Source organism: Ammospiza nelsoni, chromosome 19 (assembly GCF_027579445.1).
Source record: "Ammospiza nelsoni isolate bAmmNel1 chromosome 19, bAmmNel1.pri, whole genome shotgun sequence".
NCBI classification, from domain to species: domain Eukaryota; kingdom Metazoa; phylum Chordata; class Aves; order Passeriformes; family Passerellidae; genus Ammospiza; species Ammospiza nelsoni.
Genome location: NC_080651.1, coordinates 9,840,723 through 9,859,650, shown reverse-complemented (window position 1 = coordinate 9,859,650; position 18,928 = coordinate 9,840,723). Strand labels below are relative to the sequence as shown.

Sequence of the window (18,928 nt, the reverse complement as noted above, 5' to 3'; positions counted from 1 at the left end):
ACTGGAGCTTCCCTGCTGAACCTCCCCAGGGTTCCCTCAGCTCTGTCCAGCCTGGCCGGGTCCCTCGGGATGGCAGCACCTCTCTGGGGTCAGTGACACCTCAGGGCACCCTGCCCATGGCCTGGGGCATTAATTAATGATGATGTTAAACAAAATCAGACCCAGCATCAACCCCAGTTACCGGCCTGCTAGCAGACTTTGTGCCACTGATCCATTGGATTTCAGTCCACATATCTTCAGCTTCTACACCGTAATCAATCCACAAAAGTTTTGATAAGAAGTTTTTATTATTGTTCTCACAGGATTGAGCCCATCCTGAGCTGTGTTGGTGTCAGACAGTGCCATGTTGGTAACGACAGCAGGTTTAGGGAGTTAAATCCAGGAGAGGGCTCAGTCCATTCACTGCCTTGACAAATGGCTGAATATACCAACAGTATTTCTTAGAAAAACTTACAGTGGGGAAATGTTTTATACTGGTTTTTAAAACCACAGAGAGTATACTTAAATAAACTAAATATACTTAAATGTATATAAATGAATATATCTGTATTTTATACTTAAAGCCACATGGCAGACTCAGCTGGACCCCAGAACCCCAGGTCATGGCTGTTGACTGGACCTGGGGATCACCTCAGATAAATGTGTTATGCCCGAGTTCTGGAGCAGGTGTTTTCCTCTCCCCAGTAAAAGAATCTACAGGTAGGCCTTTAATTTTCCTCAGCCAGGCTTTCCTTCTGGCTCTGTCTTTGTGTTCCGTGGGCTTTGCCTGCTGTGCCTGGTGCTGAGCTGCCACAGCTGCCTCACGCAGCTCCTGCTCTGCTGTCAGGAGCCTGAGCCCACTGTCCCTGCGGGAAGTGTAGGCACAGGAGGGCTTTATTCTCCTGGGACCTCCATTCCTCATCTCTGCAGCCGTGCCAGGCGTTGGTTGGATCAGCTCTGAAGAAGCTGCGCAGAGATTGATGAGCTGATGCCTGTCTTTAGGACCAGGAGTGTCTTTCCCATGGCCACTGGGAGTTCTCCTTTTCCCCAGCGAGCCACAGAGCTTGGAACGTACAACACGGGGAGCAGGGATGGAGGATTTCACAGCGGGGCTGTGCAGAGAGTTCTCCAGCCTGAGCCGCAGCAGTTTGGTTTCAAAGGGAGTTGAGGTTTTTGTCACAGCCAGCGAATGGCTGTGCAGCCTGGCACGCCGGAGCTGGGCTGCCCGCTCCTCCTGGTGCTGCAGGGCCGTCCTGGGCACCGGCAGCTGCCCGGGGCGCTGCTGCTGCTGCTGGGCCGCCCTGGCCCTGGCAGAGAGCAGGCTGGGGCTGCGGCTGCCACCACCGGCCCTGCAGGAGCTCTGCAGCGTGCCGATGGTCAGCAGGAACTTGTCGGGGGACATGGGACTCCTTGGGTCTCTCTGGGGCAGCTCGCACTCCACAGTGGCCTCTGCCTCCTCAGCTGCAGGGGAAGCAGAGCCATGTTCAGCTTCATCACCTGTAGCCAGAAACAAAGCAACGCATTTGGGGTTGAGAGGCGTTCCCACACACTGCAGAGCACAGAGTCAGAGAATCACAGAATAACTGAGTTGGGAGGGACCCACTGGGATCATCCAGTGCAGCCCCTGGCCCTGCCCAGCAATCCCACCCTGGGCATCCCCGGCAGCGCTGTGCAAAGGCCCCTGCAGCTCTGGCAGCCTCGGGGCTGTGCCCATTCCCTGGGGAGCCTGGGCAGTGCCAGCACCCTCTGGGGCAGAACCTTTCCTGATCTCAGCCTGACCCTCCCTGGCCCAGCTCCACCATTCCCTGGGTCCTGTCTTTTACCAAGCAGAGCATCAGTTGGCATCTGCTGGCCTGGACAGCAGGAACCTTTTCCCAGCCCATCAATTCATCTGCAATACTCAGTTTGTGGCTGGAGGATTTGTCATCACACTGCATTGAATAGCTCTGACTAAAAACAAAATAACATCACTGTGTTACAATTGAAAAGGTGCCTGTTTCTGGGCAGTTGCCTTTCCCAGTGATGGCAGACCCTGAATGTAGGTGTTCTCTCACTTTCCCGGGTGTTTGCAATGAATAATTCAAGCCCTGAATCAGCAGTGTGTTTCCAAGCCCACCAGCTGTGCGAATATGAATACTACTACTGATTTCTGTCTTACTCAGTTGGAAAGTGACAGTGCCTGTCTTGAAAAATGTGTTGAAGTTACACCAAACCCTTGTAAAAAGGCAGAAAGGTTCCACGGAAGCCTAGAAAATGACAGAACCATTGAAATGGAACAGCACATCTGCTCTTGACAACAGCAGAGGGTCTGAATATTGGCTGGGCTGGAGGCAGTGGCTTCTTGGTTTGTAACTCAGTTTAGAAAAGCCAGAGAAGAAGAAGCTCAGTGTGATACTTTTGGGTCTTCCATGGCTCTTTGGTCTCTGGCGAGATTTTGGGGACTTGTCTGGAGCTCGCTGCGACTCTGCACTGGTTCCCTGGCGCTTCCCCTTCTGGGACCTCCTGTCCTGCTTCGGCACCTCTCTGTCAGCGGGCAGGGAATAGTCCCACACCACCTCCTCGAACTGGAGCAGCAGCAGCCTGCTGGGGGAGTTGGTCACCACCCTGCAGGAGGGAGGGGAGAGCCATGAAAGCACAGCAATCACAGACACAGCAGGTCCTGCCTGAGGGGCTCCTGTACAACACAAACCCCAGGGCCTCCAGCAGATCCGAGATCAGCATCTGTCCTGGAAGGAGCAGCAGCAATTGACCCCATCAATCAGACACTGCACAGTTTAACTTGTGTGAGTCTCTGGTGCTCTTTTCATTCAGCTCCATGGCAAAATTAATTTTAAAATAATTGGGATGAAAATTTCCAGCAGTGGACAGAGCCAGATCAGAGTAGTGCTGAAGGATGGAAGTACCTAACTACGAATACCATATTGTCAGGGACATCTAAGTGAGGATTGAAGGGCTGTGCTGGTCTGGTTGGGATGGCGTTAATTTCTTCATAGCTGCCCATTTATTGCTGTGTTTTAGAGCATGGCCAACCCAGCACTCAAACCACAGCAATGTTTTACCCATTGCTTCCGCAGTAACTGGGAGCCACCTTTAGTTAGAGGTGCAAAAGTGAATGAACCTGGAAGGATTTCTCATTATTGGCCTTTACAAAAAGGCTATAGGTCAGGGAACAGGCAGGGACTGTCAGGTATTGGCTTGATTCTACAACCTCCTAAGAATTTCTGAATTCAGCTTTACAGTTGGTCTGTATCTTCAGCTGTAGAGAAACAGGAAATTGTACATTGCTGAAGAGACTAAGGAAATCTTTTCAGCCACTGTGAACTAAAGCAGGTTATTGAAGCAGTTAATAAATAGTGGAGCCCTTTAAAAGTTATTTGTGAGAAGGAAAAACACACAGTTCCTTAAAATTCAGTGTAATCCATAAAATCTGGGCCAGAGCCTGCTGGCAGCGGCTGTCACCCACCTGTTTCCTGAGACACAGAGAGCAGACACGGGGTCCCCGCTGCCGCTGGGCTCCAGCACCCGGAGGCAGGTGCCAGTCAGGAAGTTGAATATCCGAATGCATCCATCAGCGCAGCCACTGATGACTCGGAGGTACAGGAACTCCAGGCACAGCACTTCCCTGAAAACACACCAGGCCAGTTGGCACTTCCATGGTGCTTGCACAGGGAGAAATGGTCAGCGAGCTCCTTCAGCCTGCAGGGGAAGCAGAGCTCTGGCTGCAGCATCAGCCTGCACTGAGGAGCTGATCAGGGCATTGCAAAGGTCTGACAGAGACCTCCCGGATCACTCCATGTCCAAACCAACAGCCCAGTGCATCCCCCACTGGAAGGTGTCCCTGCCATGGCAGGGGGTTGGAATGAGGTGATCTTTAAGGTCCCTTCCAACCCAAACCATCCTGGGATTATGTGATTCCATGCTCCCCATAGCAACCATATGGCCGTGGCCATCTGCTGCATTTGAAATTTCAGTTTTATGTCCAGGAAAATCAATGAAACCATACAATTCTCCAGTTTTCACAGTTCTAGATACAATTCAAGTCTGAGAGGATGGCGTAACACGCAGTTGGTCAGCATGAAACTGGGCCACCTCTATTCCTGCCCAGGTGATGTGACACCCTGTGGCATACAACGAGGGATCCTTGCAATACTGGACTGTGCTCTGTCTGCCTTTAGTCATGCCTGGTTGTGATAAAGGGTTGTGGGTTTGCATTTCAGCTTGTTCCAGGTCTTAACTGAAAAGGCTGCTTGTGACCACAGGGTGCCTGACAGAGCCTTTGAGATAAAGATTGGTGCAAGTGGGGATATTTCAAATTCTCAGAATGGTAATTAAGGCATTTTCTGGTCCTGTAAGGGGCGCTTTTTCTTTATAGTTTCAGTCCACTGTTGAATACAACTTGAAACACATCTGATTCCTACTTGGGATGGAAGAAAGCCATCAGGCATCTCCTGAATTTTCCCAACATGCTCCATCCCAGGGCATATCCATCACTGCCCCCTGTGACGAGGTGCCACTGGTCAAAGGACAAGCAGAGAACTGGGCCTTGGTGCCTCTCTAATGTCTGCAAAGTAAAAACAGAAGGTGCAACACAATCAGTAATGGGGATGTAAATCTGTCTGAGGTGTCCCATGGCTTTCAGGACACCAGCCTGACATGGTTTTATGGTGGTATTGTACCAGTGCCCACCATGGATAACTGTGATTGTTTTATAGTCACTGAAATGTTCTGGGCTTGGTGCTGCTGCTGAGCTCCTGCCGTGGAATTACATCCCTTTCCCATCTTTATTACATGGGATTATTTTCTTTTTTAGAAAGTCTTTGGCAAATGCAAAAACCTGTGATGAACTAGCAGAGAGTTGTGACCATTTAGCACAGAATTATCCACCCCAGAGGAATCTCACCTTGATCAGAGCCCCTGTGTCAGCACTCCAGACCTTCACCAGCCCTCGGTGGCCCCCACTGACCACGTGGGTCCCGTCCATCCTCACTGCCCCCACAGGGCCACTGTGCATCAGGGTCCTGAGGCATTTCCCACTCTCCAGGCTCCACACTGCTGGGGCAGCAAGGAAAATTAAAAATGTATCTGTGCCAGTGATGAGTTTTGGGAGTACAACATGCATTAAAAATACTATTGGATTACAGTCACACCTTGTACCTGCAGCTCTGTGAGGAGCTGAGTGTTGGCTTAAAAACCGTAATTGCATGGCAAACAATTTAAATGTGAAGTCCAGAAAAAGCACATCTTTTCCACCTTTATTCTATAAGGAAACATCTGGCAAAGCTGAAAGGTGATGCCACTTGCCCAAGAGTTGGGATGGCATTGCAGCCACAAAGCCATTAATTCTGAATAAAAGCAGAAATAATGAGAATTTAGTCCCTGACACAATCAGAGACTGTGTGTGCAGTGTCCCCAGTGTGCCACTGTCCCCAGCCCCCTGCCCATGGTTCTGCAGTGATTCCCTCTGGCTGGGGGCTCCCAGTGCTCCTGTCTCACCTTTCACCATGCCATGCCCAGCTCCCAGTGCTCCTGTCCCTCACCTTTCCCCATGCCATCCCCAGCTCCTGTCCCTCACCTTTCACTGTGCCATCCCCAGCTCCCAGTTCTCCTTTCCCCATGCCATCCCCAGCTTCCAGTGCTCCCCTCTCTCACCTTTCACCATGCCATCCCCAGCTCCTGACACCAGGTGCTCCTGGTGGGAATGCAGGCAGCTGATGGTCGCATAGTGACCCGCGAAGGTTCTCACACAGGCCCCACTGTGAATATTCCAGCACCTGCAGAGAGGAGAACTTTAGGTTCCTTCCATGTGGTTCCATTATTATTTCCTATTTAACGTGCCCAACTCTGCTCCCCACACCAGGTTAAAATCAGGAGCTGTTCCACTGAGGTGTCAGAGCAGTTGCAGCGGTCAGGTCAGGCTCAGCATTAACGTTTGCCCCTGTCCTTCCCTCTCCCATCACTATGGCAGGCTGGGTGTCCTGGCACAGTCCCAGCTCACCTGATGCTGAGCTCCAGGCTGGCACTGCTGAGCAGGATCCCTCTGTCCCAGCTCACCTGATGCTGAGCTCCAGGCTGGCACTGCTGAGCAGGATCCCTCTGTCCCAGCTCACCTGATGCTGAGCTCCAGGCTGGCGCTGCTGAGCAGGATCCCTCTGTCCTCGCGCAGGCACAGGGCTCTGATGAGCCCGGCGTGGCCGGGCAGCAGCAGCTCCTCCTTTCCTGCCGGCACTCGGAGCAGCCTCAGCCTCCTGCTGCCAGCAGCCACCCAGTGCCCACCGCTGTAGTGGGCTGTCCTTGTCCTGTCACACCTGCCAGGGACAGTGCCTGGGTGAGTTTAGCCAGCTGCAGGCCTGGCTCAGTACTGCCCTGCCTTCAGCTGGGCACGGCAGGCAGAGCTCTGCTGGTGAATCCTTTGCAGGGCACCACCACAGTCCTGTCACACCAGCACTGCCCTGCCTTCAGCTGGGCGTGTGGGCAGAGTTCTGCTGGTGAATCCTTTGCAGGGCACCACCACAGCCCCTAAATCTGCACATCCCCCTTTGTATCAGGGTGGGCAGAGCGGGGAGGGCTCCTCCCAGCCCCATATCCCTTGGGATACACCATGGATCACCAACCCGTATTCCTTTAGAAACAGCTTATCTTGGTATCTATGTAAAAAATGGAGATTTCTTAATACTGATGCTGAGGGACCCTTCAACCATCCAGGAGGAGGATCACAGGGAATGGAACAGCTTTCCTAGAGCTGCTCTTGGCCCCGCAGCTGGGCACTCTACTCACTGCTCCATGAGGACACGGGTCTTGTAGGGGCCACAGAAGACATTCCTCTCTTCCAGCTCGATCTTGTCAGTTTTCAGTTCCCGATAGGCTTCCTGCAGACCCAAATCCTCTGTCTGATGGCAAGAGAAATAAGGAAAAGTAACTCAGAGAGGCAAGAATGCAGCATTATTCCATAGTATCGAACCTAGCAGCTCTAGGGATGAGCCCAGAGTAAGGAAAACCAGAGTGCAGCAAGATCCTGCTTAGTCCAGGGTTGTTCCCAGGCTGTGTTCTGTGGCATAAATAAAGGGAGAGCTGCATCCTTTATTCTGAGGGAAGAGAGCCCTGGCCCCAGGATTGTGCCATGGCTGGGGACACACGGGGATGAGGCAGAAGCTTGGGAATGTCTCCCCAACTCCCTCCCTTGTGGGAAGGTGCTGAGCAAGCCCTGGTCCCTATGAACTGTTCAGGATGGGGCAATCCAAAGGCAGGAGTGGGAAAGAACAAAGCAATTCCAAATTCCCTGTGCTGTCTCCCACAAGCTGTCTCTCTCCTCCCCAAACACTGACATGCAGCATCCAACAAACCTTGGATTTACGCCTCTTCTTCTGCTCCTTGTCCTTCACTTCAGTGACCTCACCCTCATCGTTTAGCTGGGGAATTTGCACATCGACTCTTTTAGCATAGTTTGGCATGGTTTTTCTAGGACACAACTCCTGGAATAAACCAACAGAGGCAGGAGTCACCGCAGAGCCCACGCTGGCAGGGTGTGCTGCTCCTCCCCTCGGATGCTGGGGCTCCCTGTAAGGCTGAGCTGCACACTCTGCCTTCTCATTGAGACCTGGCTTACATTTAGCACTCTATCCACCTCAAGTTTAACTTCTGGTGAAAAATAATTGCTTTTTATTATTTTTTTCCACACTCTAGTCTTAAGCTTTTAATAAGCAGCAAAATTTTGAGCTCATCTCATCTTTGGCAGGCACTCGGTTGATTCAGAATCCAAACCCACTGAGATGGGAGGCTCTCAAAACACCTCAGTCAACACTCAAGATTCGTTTTTAGACTGTGAAACCTTCCCTGAAGCCTTTTGTGAAGGTCAGCACAGAGCTGAGTCCAGACTGTCTCTTGGGGGAGGCTCCTTCACACCTCACTCTGTGGCAGGTCCTGCTGGCCAGGCCAGGCCTGTCCCAGAGTTCTGCACTGCTGTGTTCCAGCCATGGCCCCCAGCTCCTCACAGACCCCTTGCATTTCCCTTGCCCTGTGTGGAGCATGTGGAGCTCATTCCTGAGCTGCCCTGGGAGCTGTTGTAGCTCTGCCCAACCTCCCCCACCTCTGGAAATTTTCATTGTGACCAAATCTGCTGTCCTGAAGAATGCTTGGATGCATTTTTAGAGTCTCAGGCTCTCTAAAGGAGACTAAAAGCTATTCTTGTGACAGTGTGAAATGTCACCTGGCTTTGCTCTCGAGGTGGAAGGGCCATGGCAGAGTTGGGTTGCAGCCTCTGGTACAGGAGTTCCCATTTAACAGCTTGGGCAGCACCAAACCCCCTGGTTTTAAAGTGCATAATGATGGCAGGAGCCCAGGTGTCCCACCTGCATCTGCAGGAGGTTCTTCTGGACTGTGTTCTGACACGCCTTGTCCTCCCGGACCCGCCTGACCAGGAACGCCCAGTGATCATTCACAGCAGAGCAGGCATCCAGGGATTTCTGATCCAAAAGCCCTGGGAAGTTCAAGGGACAGGTTGGCTGATCCCCTCTGGAAACCTTTCCTTCCCCTTAGGGGAAAGCCCTGGAAAATCAGAGCAGCTTTACCCAGGATGGCCATGGACAGCTGGAATGGCAGGGCACGGGTGAAGTCCTTGGGCTGGCTGCCATCGGAGCCTGGCGGGAGCGACGCGGGAGCCATGGTGACATCTGCACCAGCTGGGGACAAAGGTGAGCTGGCCCCTGCATCGGGACCTTCCTGGCAGGGCACTCAGTGCCTTGGGGCCAAAGGCACGTTCTGGTGCTCGGCCACCTGGAAAACAGGGAATTTACAGTGCTGAAGAGCTCGAGTTTTGGTGCCACGGACAGCACCGCTGCCAGCAGTGCCCTGGGAGGGCTGTGTGGTTTTTAACTCCTCACTTTGGCTCTGCACAAGTGACAGGAAAGCGCTGGGAGCGCTCCTGCTCAGCAGGACAGGACCGAGGCAGCCCCCAGGGGATGGGCACGGGAGGTGACAGCCCCAGGGGATGGGCACAGGAGGTGACAGCCCCAGGGGAGCAGCACGGGAGGTGACAGCCCCCAGGGGATGGACACGGGAGGTGACAGCCCCCAGGGGATGGGCACAGGAGGTGACAGCCCCCAGGGGATGGACACGGGAGGTGACAGCCCCAGGGGAACAGCACGGGAGGTGACAGCCCCAGGGATCAGCACGGGAGGTGACAGCCCCCAGGGGATGGGCACAGGAGGTGACAGCCCCCAGGGGATGGACACGGGAGGTGACAGCCCCAGGGGATGGGCACAGGAGGTGACAGCCCCCAGGGATCAGCAGGGGAGGTGACAGCCCCCAGGGGATGGGCACAGGAGGTGACAGCCCCCAGGGATCAGCAGGGGAGGTGACAGCCCCCAGGGGATGGGCACAGGAGGTGACAGCCCCCAGGGATCAGCAGGGGAGGTGACAGCCCCCAGGGGATGGGCACAGGAGGTGACAGCCCCAGGGGATGGACACGGGAGGTGACAGCCCCAGGGGAGCAGCACGGGAGGTGACAGCCCCAGGGATGAGCACGGGAGGTGACAGCCCCAGGGGATGGACAGGGAAGGTGACAGCCCTCAGGGGATGGGCACAGGAGGTGACAGCCCCCAGGGGATGGGCACAGGAGGTGACAGCCCCCAGGGGATGGACACGGGAGGTGACAGCCCCCAGGGGATGGACACGGGAGGTGACAGCCCCAGGGATCAGCAGGGGAGGTGACAGCCCCAGGGATGAGCACGGGAGGTGACAGCCCCAGGGGATGGACAGGGAAGGTGACAGCCCCAGGGGAACAGCACGGGAGGTGACAGCCCCAGGGGACACAGCAGGGCCACACGTGCCAAGGACATGGCACCGCTTTGCTGAGAGCCGGGGGAAGCTTCTGCCTTCAGCCGCTCCATTTCCAGCAGCACGAGTACGGCCGGAGCTGAGACATTCAGAAGGAAAGGAAGGGATTCCTCACCCTCCTCACCCTCACCTGCCCGGGGCTCCCCTCCACCGGCACCGGCCCCGCCGCGGCAGTTACCGGAACCTCCAACCGCCCCGTGAGGCTGCCGGGAGCCCGCGGGCACAGCCCCGCAGCGGCACAGCCGGGCACGGGCGGGGACGGGGCATGTCGAGGGATGGTGGGGTGCCAGGGGATGTCGGGGTGATGGGGGATGTCAGGGTGAAGGCAGGTGCCAGGGGATATTGGGGTGCCAGGGAATATTGGGGTTCCAGGGGATGTTGGGGGATGTCAGAGTGCCAGGGGATGCCAGCAGCCCCCCCGGGATGGGCACCTGCGCTGAGAGCAGGGCACCGTGCCAGCCCCGAGCACAGCTGGGCCGGGCAGTGGCACAAGTGGCTTGGAACGCCCCGGGAAGCAGAGCACGGGTGGCCTTTGGACGCCTGTTTGGTTCCAAACCCGTGTTTGGCTTTACACACAGGAGCCCGGAGGTCACCCAGCTCACAGCACAGTGCTGACCCAGGGCTCCAGCAGAGGGTGAGCAAAGGCTTTGGTCACACACGTTTTTGGCAGGTGGCTCTGCCTGCCTGAACTTCCCCAGATTAATAAAAGAGCTGATTTAGTCATGTAAAGGTCACAAATGCACTCAGAGTCAGAGTAAAGGCTGGCTTATGCATCATTTGGGACAAGGCACCCCAGAATTAACTGGGTCTTGATGCCACCTCCCTGCAGCAGGGCAGGGTCCCTGCTGTCCCCTCTCCATGCTTGCAGGAGCACCCCAGCAAGGCAAATTCCACCAAAACCAGCTCTGAGACCCCTGGGAACCCCAATTTCCCCCATACCCTGAAATCCCAGGCTTTGCAGGGTCCCCAAGCTCCAGTGCTGACACAACAACTCTCAGCACCCTCACCGCAGGCAGGGGGAACGGAGGGCTGGGAGCACAGCCCACCCTGCCTGCTCCCCTCAGGACCCCCAGGGTGACCCCAGAGCTGCACACAGAGCTGGGCTGGCTCCTGAGGGCAATTCCTGGAGTTAAATATTGGTGTGCAGGAATCAGAGAAGCACAGCCCAGCAACGAGATAGCAAGGGTGTGTTTTTGGAAGGTGAGAGAATTGGAATTGTTCAGCCTGGAGAAGAGACTCCAGGGAGACCTTATAGCCCTCTCCAGAACCTCAAGGGGCTCCAAGAGAGCTGAGAGGGACTTGGGACAAAGAACTGAAGTGACAGGTCAAAGGGAGTGACTTCCAACTGCTACAGGGCAGGGTTAGATGGGACACTTGGCAGAAATTTCTCTGTGAGGGTGCCCAGAGCAGCTGTGGCTGCCCCTGGATCCCTGGCAGTGCCCAAGGCCAGGCTGGACACTGGGGCTGGAGCAGCCTGGGACAGTGGGAGGTGTCCCTGGGACAGTGGGACGTGTCCCTGCCATGGCAGGGATATTGGATTGATGCCTGGGTGATTTTCTGGCTCGAGCTGTTCTGGGAAAGGTGAAGGCACCCCAGGAAGAGCCATGGAGCTGAAATCCTGCGTCTGGGAGGCTTGTGCTGGGAAGAACCAGATGCAAGAGGCACCACAAGTGTTCTTGTAAACATCAGCATCCTGTTGTGATGGTGATTTTTATTGCTCTGAATCCTTCACCAAACTGAGGGAGCCCCTGCCTGGCCAGGAGCCCCAGACAGCCCTGCCACAAGGAGCTCAAACAGGGGGATGGGATGGGATGGGATGGGATGGGATGGGATGGGATGGGATGGGATGGGGATGGGGATGGGGATGGGGATGGGGATGGGATGGGATGGGATGGGATGTGATGGGATGGGGATGGGGATGGGGATGGGATGGGATGGGATGGGATGGGATGGGGAGGAGAAGCAGTGCCACTTTCCTCATGTTCCTGGCATGGGGAGGGAAGGGCTGGGAGCAGGCTGCTCATGGAGCTGGTGGCACAGACGCCCAACAGTTCTCAGAGGAGAAGCTCTGAGCCCAAAGTGTCCCTGCTGTGGTGGCTGTGCCCTCGAGGCCACAGGGCTTGCTGCGGGGCAGGGGTGGAGGCACCTGGAGAGCCTTCCCTGGTCCTGCTCTCCCAGCTTAGGGGGACACTGGGCGTGGCAGAGCGAAGAACTTGCCCGGGATCGCTCTCCTCTCGATCTCGAGCCACAGGGAGAACAGATCCAGCTCCCTGTGCTCCGTGGCCAGCTGGAAGGTGAAGCTCTGCAGCAGCGTGGTGAGGAACAGGAAGAGCTCAATGCGGGCCAGCGCCTCCCCCGGGCACATCCTCTTCCCTGGGCACGAGAGAGGGAGGAACAAGGGGACAGCAGGGTGGGCAGGCAGCCCGAGGGTACCAGGGGACAGCAGGGTGGGCAGGCACCCATGGGGAGTGAGGGGACAGCAGGGTGAGCAGGCACCCCTGGGGACTGTGGTGCCACTGGGTGCCCGTGCTGGCACTCCTGGGCACGGAGCTGGCAGGGTGGGGCAGTGCTGACCTGCTGAGAATGCCATGAAGGCCTCGCGCTTCCTGAACTCGCCCTTCTCATCCAGGAAGTGTGTGGGGTCCACTTTCTTGGGGTTCTCCCACTGGGTTGGGTCCGAATGCACAGAGGAAAGGACCGGAATGACAGGAGTGCCCTGTGGGAGAGGGATGGGGCAGGGATGGGACATCAGTGCCCTGCCTGGGCTCTGCTGGGGTGGATTAGTCAGGGGGGAGCATCCAGGGAACACGGGGGAGGCTGGGTGTGCACCCCAGTACCCAAGCAGGTTCCCATTGGTGGCTCTGTGCCACTGGGACAAATGACATGGGGCTCTGGTGTCCCCATGGTCCTCATGGGGCTCTGGTGTCCCCATGGTCCCCATGGTCCTGCCAGCCTCTGTGCAGCTCATGGGACACAAATTGTTGAGTTATTCCTGTGGATTTCTGTTAAAGCCTCTCACACTGCCCCAAACCCGAAGGCAGGAGCTGTTCCCTCAGGGTGGGTTTTGTGCACAGTGCTCGTGGTCAGACAGGAGGGGTGGCCGTCCCCACCTCTGCCGAGGGCTGGGGGCTCTGGCCTGACCCCACCCCAGGCTGGGCTCCTGCTTCAGCCCCTCAGCCTTGCACGGCTCCATGGGGGGAAGAGCTGTGTTCCAGGATGGGCAAGGAAGGGCCCCGGGCAGTGGGCAGGACAGGCAGACACTCACGTACCTCTACTCCCCTCTGAGAGGTCATTGCTACCGGGATTGGGAAACACCCGGGGCCTCCAGACGTGAGCAAACAGTGCAAGGACAAAGGCAAATGGCCCTGAAGCCCCGCTGGCCCCTCTCCCCAGGGCCAGCCCGGTACCTTGGGGATGGTGTAGCCCCTGAACAGCACGTCCTGCGTCACCATGCGCGGGAAGTTCTCAATGCGGGTCTTGTGGAAGCGCTGCAGCTCGTGGATCACGGCGTTGGTGTAGGGCATCCTCAGCTTGTCCTCCGTGCTGGGGGCACGGCCAGAGCCCACCACGGCATCGATCTCCTCCTGGACCTTGGCTGGGGACAGCAGGGGGCTGGGTGCCTGCTCTGCAACCTCCCCAGTTTCTTACTGGCCTCCTCGGGCACCTACCCTAAACCCAGGGGTGGGCTAGAGGGGGAGCAGCCTGCCCTAATCCCTTGTAAAGCCCAGAACAGTCTCTGCCCTCATCCCTCCCTGCACCAGGCAAGCTCAGAGCATCTCCCACATGGTCCAGGGCCATCTGCACGGGCAGGGATGGAGCGGAGGAGGAGCACCAGAATCCCCTGGCCTGTTGTAGTCTGTGTCTAACAGCTCCCACCCTCGGGCGATCCACAGGATGATTTGGGTCTGCCCCCAAACAGGACCCTCCAGGGCTGGGACCCTCTGCCCCACGAGCACCCCGGACACGGGAGCAGCTGTGTTTGCTGCTGTACCTTGGATGTGAGGGTGCTTTGCCAGCATCAGCAGGAAGAACACCAAGGTGTTGCTGGTTGTCACCGTCCCGGCCCCGAAGAGGTTGAACACTGACATGATCAGATCTTCGTGGGTGTACATGGTCTCTGGGCTGCCCTTCTCCTGCAAGGTGTGGTGGGGAGGGGCTCAGGGCTGTCTGGGTGATCCTGCAGGCTGCAGCCAGGCTGGTGGGCAGCCCCCCCTCTACCTTCTCTGCTCTGATCAGGAAACAGTCAATGTAGTCCCGGGGGCAGCTGGAGTCTAGAGTCAGCTGGTGGAACTGCACCTTCTCCTGGATGTGGTCCTTCAGCTTCTGGCAGTCAGCCAGAACCTTCTTGTGCGGCCCCGGAAGCCGGTCCATGATGCTGGGGAAGGTGTTGTACACCTGTGGCACAGGGAGGGGGCACAGCACAGCTCAGGTTCCCCACCCATCCCTCACAGCCACACTGCCCCCCCAAAGGTCCATGATGCTGGGGAAGGTGTTGTGCACCTGTGGCATAGGGAGGGGACACACGTTCCCCACCCATCCCTCACAGCCATGCTGTCCCCCAAAGGCAGGGATCACCCTCAGCCCCTGGGGCAGCAGGCAGGGGCTGCTGAGCACAGCAGGCTCCCACCTTGGCCACAGGGGACAGGAAGAAGCTGACGTAGTTCCCCACGGCGTTGAGCAGCTCCAGGAACGCCGCGTCGCTGTAGCTGTAGCGGCTCCCGAACACCACGGAGCAGATCACGTTGGACACGGCGTGTCTGAACATGGTCATGGGCTCAAAGGCATTGCCTGCAGCCACCAGGGGTGAGAAAAGCACCAAAAGTCACCAGAAAGGCACCAAAAGTCACCAGAAAGGCACCAAAAGTCATCTCCTTCAAGACAGAAAACACCCCTTCCCCCCGCTCCGAGCCCCTGGTTTTGAACCCTGGCTGATCTGTGGGGCCTGGCAGGCACAGCAAAGAGCCCTCCTGAGCTGGGGGCTCCTCCATCCATCCATCCATCCATCCATCCATCCATCCATCCATCCATCCATCCATCCATCCATCCACCCACCTCCCCTGCCACAGCTTGGACTGAGGGAGGCACAGGCACCTGCAGGAAGCCCCAGGAGATGTGCTGACAGGAGCTGGGTGTTGCCGGAGAGGAGGAAATCACCCTGATAAGCCCGAGGGCAGTGTCCTAGCTGGATGTTCCCAGTCCACACAGGTCTGTTCCCTATTCCTGCTCTTCCAGCAGGGAATGCTCCTCGGTTTGGGCCCTCCCTGCACTGGTTCAGAGCAGGATCTCCCTCCTGGCCCCTCAGCCGTGCCTGTAGCACATCCCTGCAGTTCCTGTGTGGGGTGGGGCTGGATCTCAGCCCTTCCCTTCATGGATCACCCACGCCAGACCCTGCAAAAAGCTTGGGGCCCCACATGTCCCATGGGGCTCTAGTGTGTCCTCTGCCTGCCACAGGGCCAGCAGGGCCAGGAGCCACGTCACCTTTGAGCTTTGCCAGCAGCTCCACCAGGTGCTGAGCCTCCTGCTGCACCTTCTGGGACATGGAGCTCTTCCCCATGCCAAAGTCCCGCAGGGTGCTGAGCGTGAACCTCCGCAGCTCCCGCCACTTCTTCTCATTGTCAGAGACAAATCCTGGAGGGACAGGAAGGAGATCAGCCCCTGGCCTCCCTGCTGCCCCCCAGGAGTGGGAGCCCTGCTCTGAGGAGCAGCAGAGCAATGAGCCAGGGGATGACACGGGTGTGCACAGTGTCCATGAAAGGATGAGGATCTCTGCAGCAGCTCAGAACAGAGCTGGAACTGCCTAGCTGGAGTTAATATTGTCCTTGCCCTTGTCATAGGAATTTAAGGGTCTTGTGGAGCAGGAAATAGGTGTTTGAGCTCTTGGGTGCTGAGCCCTTCCCTGGGCTAGAGGTGTGGCCATCTGCTCACCCAGATGGATCCAGGAGAGGCCCAGGCACTCACCATAGTTTTTGGAGAGCTGCATCAGGAGGGGGATGGAGGGTCTGCCCCCAAACTCCTCAGAGTGTCCCACCAGGGCGTCCTTCACCACCTCGTACCCGCAGAGCACCACCACCGGCTTCAGCCCCAGCCACACGGTGAAGATGGGGCCGTAGGTGCTGCTGAGCTGGGGATGGGCAGCTCTGTCAGCCAGGGTCCCACACCAGTTCATTGACTTCATTTCAAACCGGGACTGGAGCCCACAGCACAGGCGAATGCCCAGCAGGGAGGGGAAATGCCTCCCTCAAAGACGTGACTTTATCCCACTCCCAGCCCATCCCTGTCCTTGTCCTGTCCCTATCCCTGTCCCAGTCCCTGTCCCTGTCCCTGTCCCTGTCCCAGCCCTGTCCCAGCCCTGTCCCTGTCCCTGTCCCTGTCCCTGTCCCTGTCCTGTCCCTGTGGGTTTTATCCCAGTGCCTCTTTGGGGATTCAGAGCATCACCTCCAGGAGCAGCTCTGGACAGGAGCAGCACTGCAACCCTCGAGGGGCATTGTCACCATGTGGGTGCCTTACAGGAGAAAGGCTTCAATAACAGGGCTGATTCTGCCCCAGCAGAAGGGATTTAGGCAATTCTGGTAGAGCAGGAGATGAGGGAGGGAAGAAGAGAAAAGAAAGGTAGGAAGAGTCACTCGTGGGACTCCCCTTTTATTTTGGCACGGGACTTTCCCGCTGTCTGTCCTGCTGTCCTGCAGATGGGTCCAGCACGGCCACTCGTCCCTTGTCCCTTGTCCCTTACCTTCTCATAGTGCCTGTAGAGGGGCAGCACATCCTTCTGCCACAGGTTGCCCAGGATGGGCCACGGGGCTGGGCCAGGAGGCAGCTGGCTCCTCCTGGGCTCACTCCGCCAGACCAGGAGCCACAGGACGGAGAGGAGGAGGAGGAGGAGGAAGAGCGGAGTGACGAGCAGCTCGGCGTCCATCCTCACCGCGCTGCCGAGCAGGGAAAGAAACGAAGGAATTCCGGGGAGGAAAGTGCACAGAGAGCGGAGCAGAGGCGGCTGTGTGTGCCCTCCCTGCTCTGTGCAGCACGGCCGTGCAGAGCTCCAGGGACTCGGGGCTGCTCGGGGACCAGAGGCGCTGCTGTGTCCCGGCCACGCCTGTCCCCGCCGAGCTGGGACAGGGGCTCGGAGCCCTCCTGGGCACCGGGAGCTCGGTGACCCCGCGGAGCCCTGGGGCGGCAGGACTGTCCCTGCCCGTGCCGCTGAGTCACCTTTGGCCGGTGCTCCCTTGCTGCGGCACGCAGCAGGAGATGTCACTGTCACTGTCCTGGCCCAGCCTTTCATGTCCCGCTGTCGCTGCCCTGAGGGTCACTGCCCTGCTCACCAGGGCAATGACCCAGGAGAGGCTGTTCTGGTAAACATTGTGCCTGGCCACACGCCTGTGGGCTTACAGTGTTCCATCAAACTCCTTCCTGGTGGAAAATGGATCAGAAAATAGAAAAAAAAAACTTTTTTTTTCTGATATCTTTTAGGGCTCCTCTTGGGCTTTGGAGGAACATCAGCCCAAGGTGATGTGGTTATCGGAGGTGTGGGTTAACTCCTCCCTGTGCATCTTGCTCTAAGCAGCTGCACATCTGGCTGCACATGAGCACATCTGGCACAGGCACAGTCACCCCACGGCTGGGCTGAGCGAGCTGGGCACAGGGCAGCTCCCAGGAAGGGATGGCATTCCTCCTGGGGGAGAACAGGGAGGAGGTTCAGGTCCATGCTCGTCCCTGCTGAGGAAGGAGCCCCTCAGCAGAGGGAATTCTGTGGTGCTGGCAGAGAGGAGCCTGACCTGGGACACTTCCCTGGAGCAGCCAGGCTCAGGGGTGACAATGACACCAAGGCAAGGGATGCTGTCCTAGTGCCACTTTCCCAAGGGCATCCCAAACCCTCCGAGGTGCTCTGCTCCCCCAGACCCCCATCCCTGTTGGGGTGGAGGATGTGTGAACACCTCCAGCACAATCCAGGCTGTCCCCTCTGCCAGCCCAGGCTGAGGCAGCCCTGGCAGCCGCTCGCCATGAGGCCCAGACCCCTTAATGGCTGAGCTGGGAGTATTTTTGGTTGCTCTCAATAATGCAGCAGCGCTGGCTGAGCACAGCCTGGCTGTAATCGCAGGCCCAGTGTCATTTGTCATCAGTGTCACCCTGCTGGCTGCCAGGGAGCTGCAGGGCAGCGTGATGCCAGCGCCCCTGTCACAGCCCTGGGGCTGTCATCCCACTGATGTCTCAGCTCTGGTGACAGCCCTGGGCACTGAGTGGGGCTCTGGGCTCTGGTACCTGCGGGTCCAGCCCTGCACCCTCTGGGGCTCAGCACAGGAGCGCTGTCCCTTCCTTCCTCCAGCTCCACATCCCAGCTAAACCAGCAGACAGGCCAGGCTTTCCAAGGTGTGCTGGGCCCTTCCTTCCTCCAGCTCCACATCCCAGCTAAACCAGCACATTTCTCCGGGTTCATGAAACGTCTCAGGGGTCTCTGGGAGCCCTGTGGGGCACCAGGGGTGGGATCTCCTGTGGGTGTGAGGCAGCCAGGACGTTCTGTGTCCGCTCTTCCCAAGCAGGAAGACATAATTCAAGAGGAAGATGAAGCAATCCTCGCTTTCCCTCAATAAATATCATCAAACGCCGGCTGCTGGTTTTAATTGTGATGGAGCAGCAGCAGCAGTGATGTGTACAGGGGTGGCACAGCACAGCAGAGCACGATCCTGGCATTGGGAACAGGCATGGGAAGGGTGATGGTTAATCAGGGACAGGCAGCCAGGATCCCTCCCCACCCCAGTGCCTGCGGGATCCCTCCCCCCCGGAGCCGTGCCCACCAAGGCAGGATGCCCGGGGTCACTGACCCGGTGCGAGGCCAGCGGGATGCCAGAGATGTGCTCACATTCGAGAATGCCCCGCTGGAGCGGGTCATGCCCGCGGGCACAGCCCCTCTGCCCCCAGGCAGAAATCCAGCCCGGGCAGGGAGCGATCCATCCCCAGCACCGCGCCCGGGGTGACAAATGATGAAGAGATAATTAAACTTCCCGACAGCATTTCAATTTCCGACCCCCCCTGCTTCCCCTGCTGCCCATCCGAGGGGTCACGGGTGTGAGGAGGGAAGGGTGGCTCTGGGAGCTTTGCAGCTGCACCAGGCACTGCCCATAGAGCC

The 18,928-nt window shown here is 57.5% G+C and overlaps 2 protein-coding genes across 2 annotated transcripts; both read right to left on the bottom strand.

The window, feature by feature from the left end:
- Positions 1-631: 631 nt before the first annotated feature.
- On the bottom strand, positions 632-8,637 carry LOC132082058 (F-box/WD repeat-containing protein 10-like). The gene is made up of 11 exons (XM_059486113.1): positions 8,544-8,637; positions 8,325-8,506; positions 7,320-7,448; positions 6,754-6,866; positions 6,087-6,284; positions 5,629-5,750; positions 4,880-5,028; positions 4,398-4,540; positions 3,443-3,601; positions 2,375-2,583; positions 632-1,476 (listed from the first exon to the last, which is right to left on the bottom strand). Exons 1-11 carry the CDS (start codon positions 8,635-8,637, stop codon positions 632-634), a joined length of 2,343 nt encoding a protein of 780 aa, XP_059342096.1.
- Positions 8,638-11,483: 2,846 nt separating this feature from the next.
- Positions 11,484-17,086, bottom strand: LOC132081772 (cytochrome P450 2C5-like). The gene is made up of 9 exons (XM_059485672.1): positions 16,541-17,086; positions 15,769-15,931; positions 15,289-15,438; positions 14,438-14,598; positions 14,029-14,205; positions 13,802-13,943; positions 13,218-13,405; positions 12,385-12,526; positions 11,484-12,183 (listed from the first exon to the last, which is right to left on the bottom strand). The coding sequence occupies exons 1-9, from the start codon at positions 17,084-17,086 to the stop codon at positions 11,990-11,992; spliced, it is 1,863 nt and encodes a 620-aa protein (XP_059341655.1). The 3' UTR covers positions 11,484-11,989.
- Positions 17,087-18,928: the final 1,842 nt, after the last annotated feature.

Excerpts from the sequence above, each read along its gene's own strand:
- LOC132082058 (XM_059486113.1), bottom strand. The coding sequence starts at position 8,637 with ATGGCTCCCGCGTCGCTCCCGCCAGGCTCCGATGGCAGCCAGCCCAAG. Across the intron at positions 5,029-5,628 it reads TGGGGATGGCATGGTGAAAG|TGTGGAGCCTGGAGAGTGGG; the intron begins GTGAGAGAGGGG and ends CTGCCCCAGCAG. Across the intron at positions 3,602-4,397 it reads ATGGCTTTCTTCCATCCCAA|GGAAGTGCTGTGCCTGGAGT; the intron begins GTAGGAATCAGA and ends GTGTGTTTTCAG.
- LOC132081772 (XM_059485672.1), bottom strand. The coding sequence starts at position 17,086 with ATGAAAGGCTGGGCCAGGACAGTGACAGTGACATCTCCTGCTGCGTGC. Across the intron at positions 15,932-16,540 it reads TCTACAGGCACTATGAGAAG|CTCAGCAGCACCTACGGCCC; the intron begins GTAAGGGACAAG and ends GCCCATCCCCAG. Across the intron at positions 13,944-14,028 it reads TCCTGATCAGAGCAGAGAAG|GAGAAGGGCAGCCCAGAGAC; the intron begins GTAGAGGGGGGG and ends CACACCTTGCAG.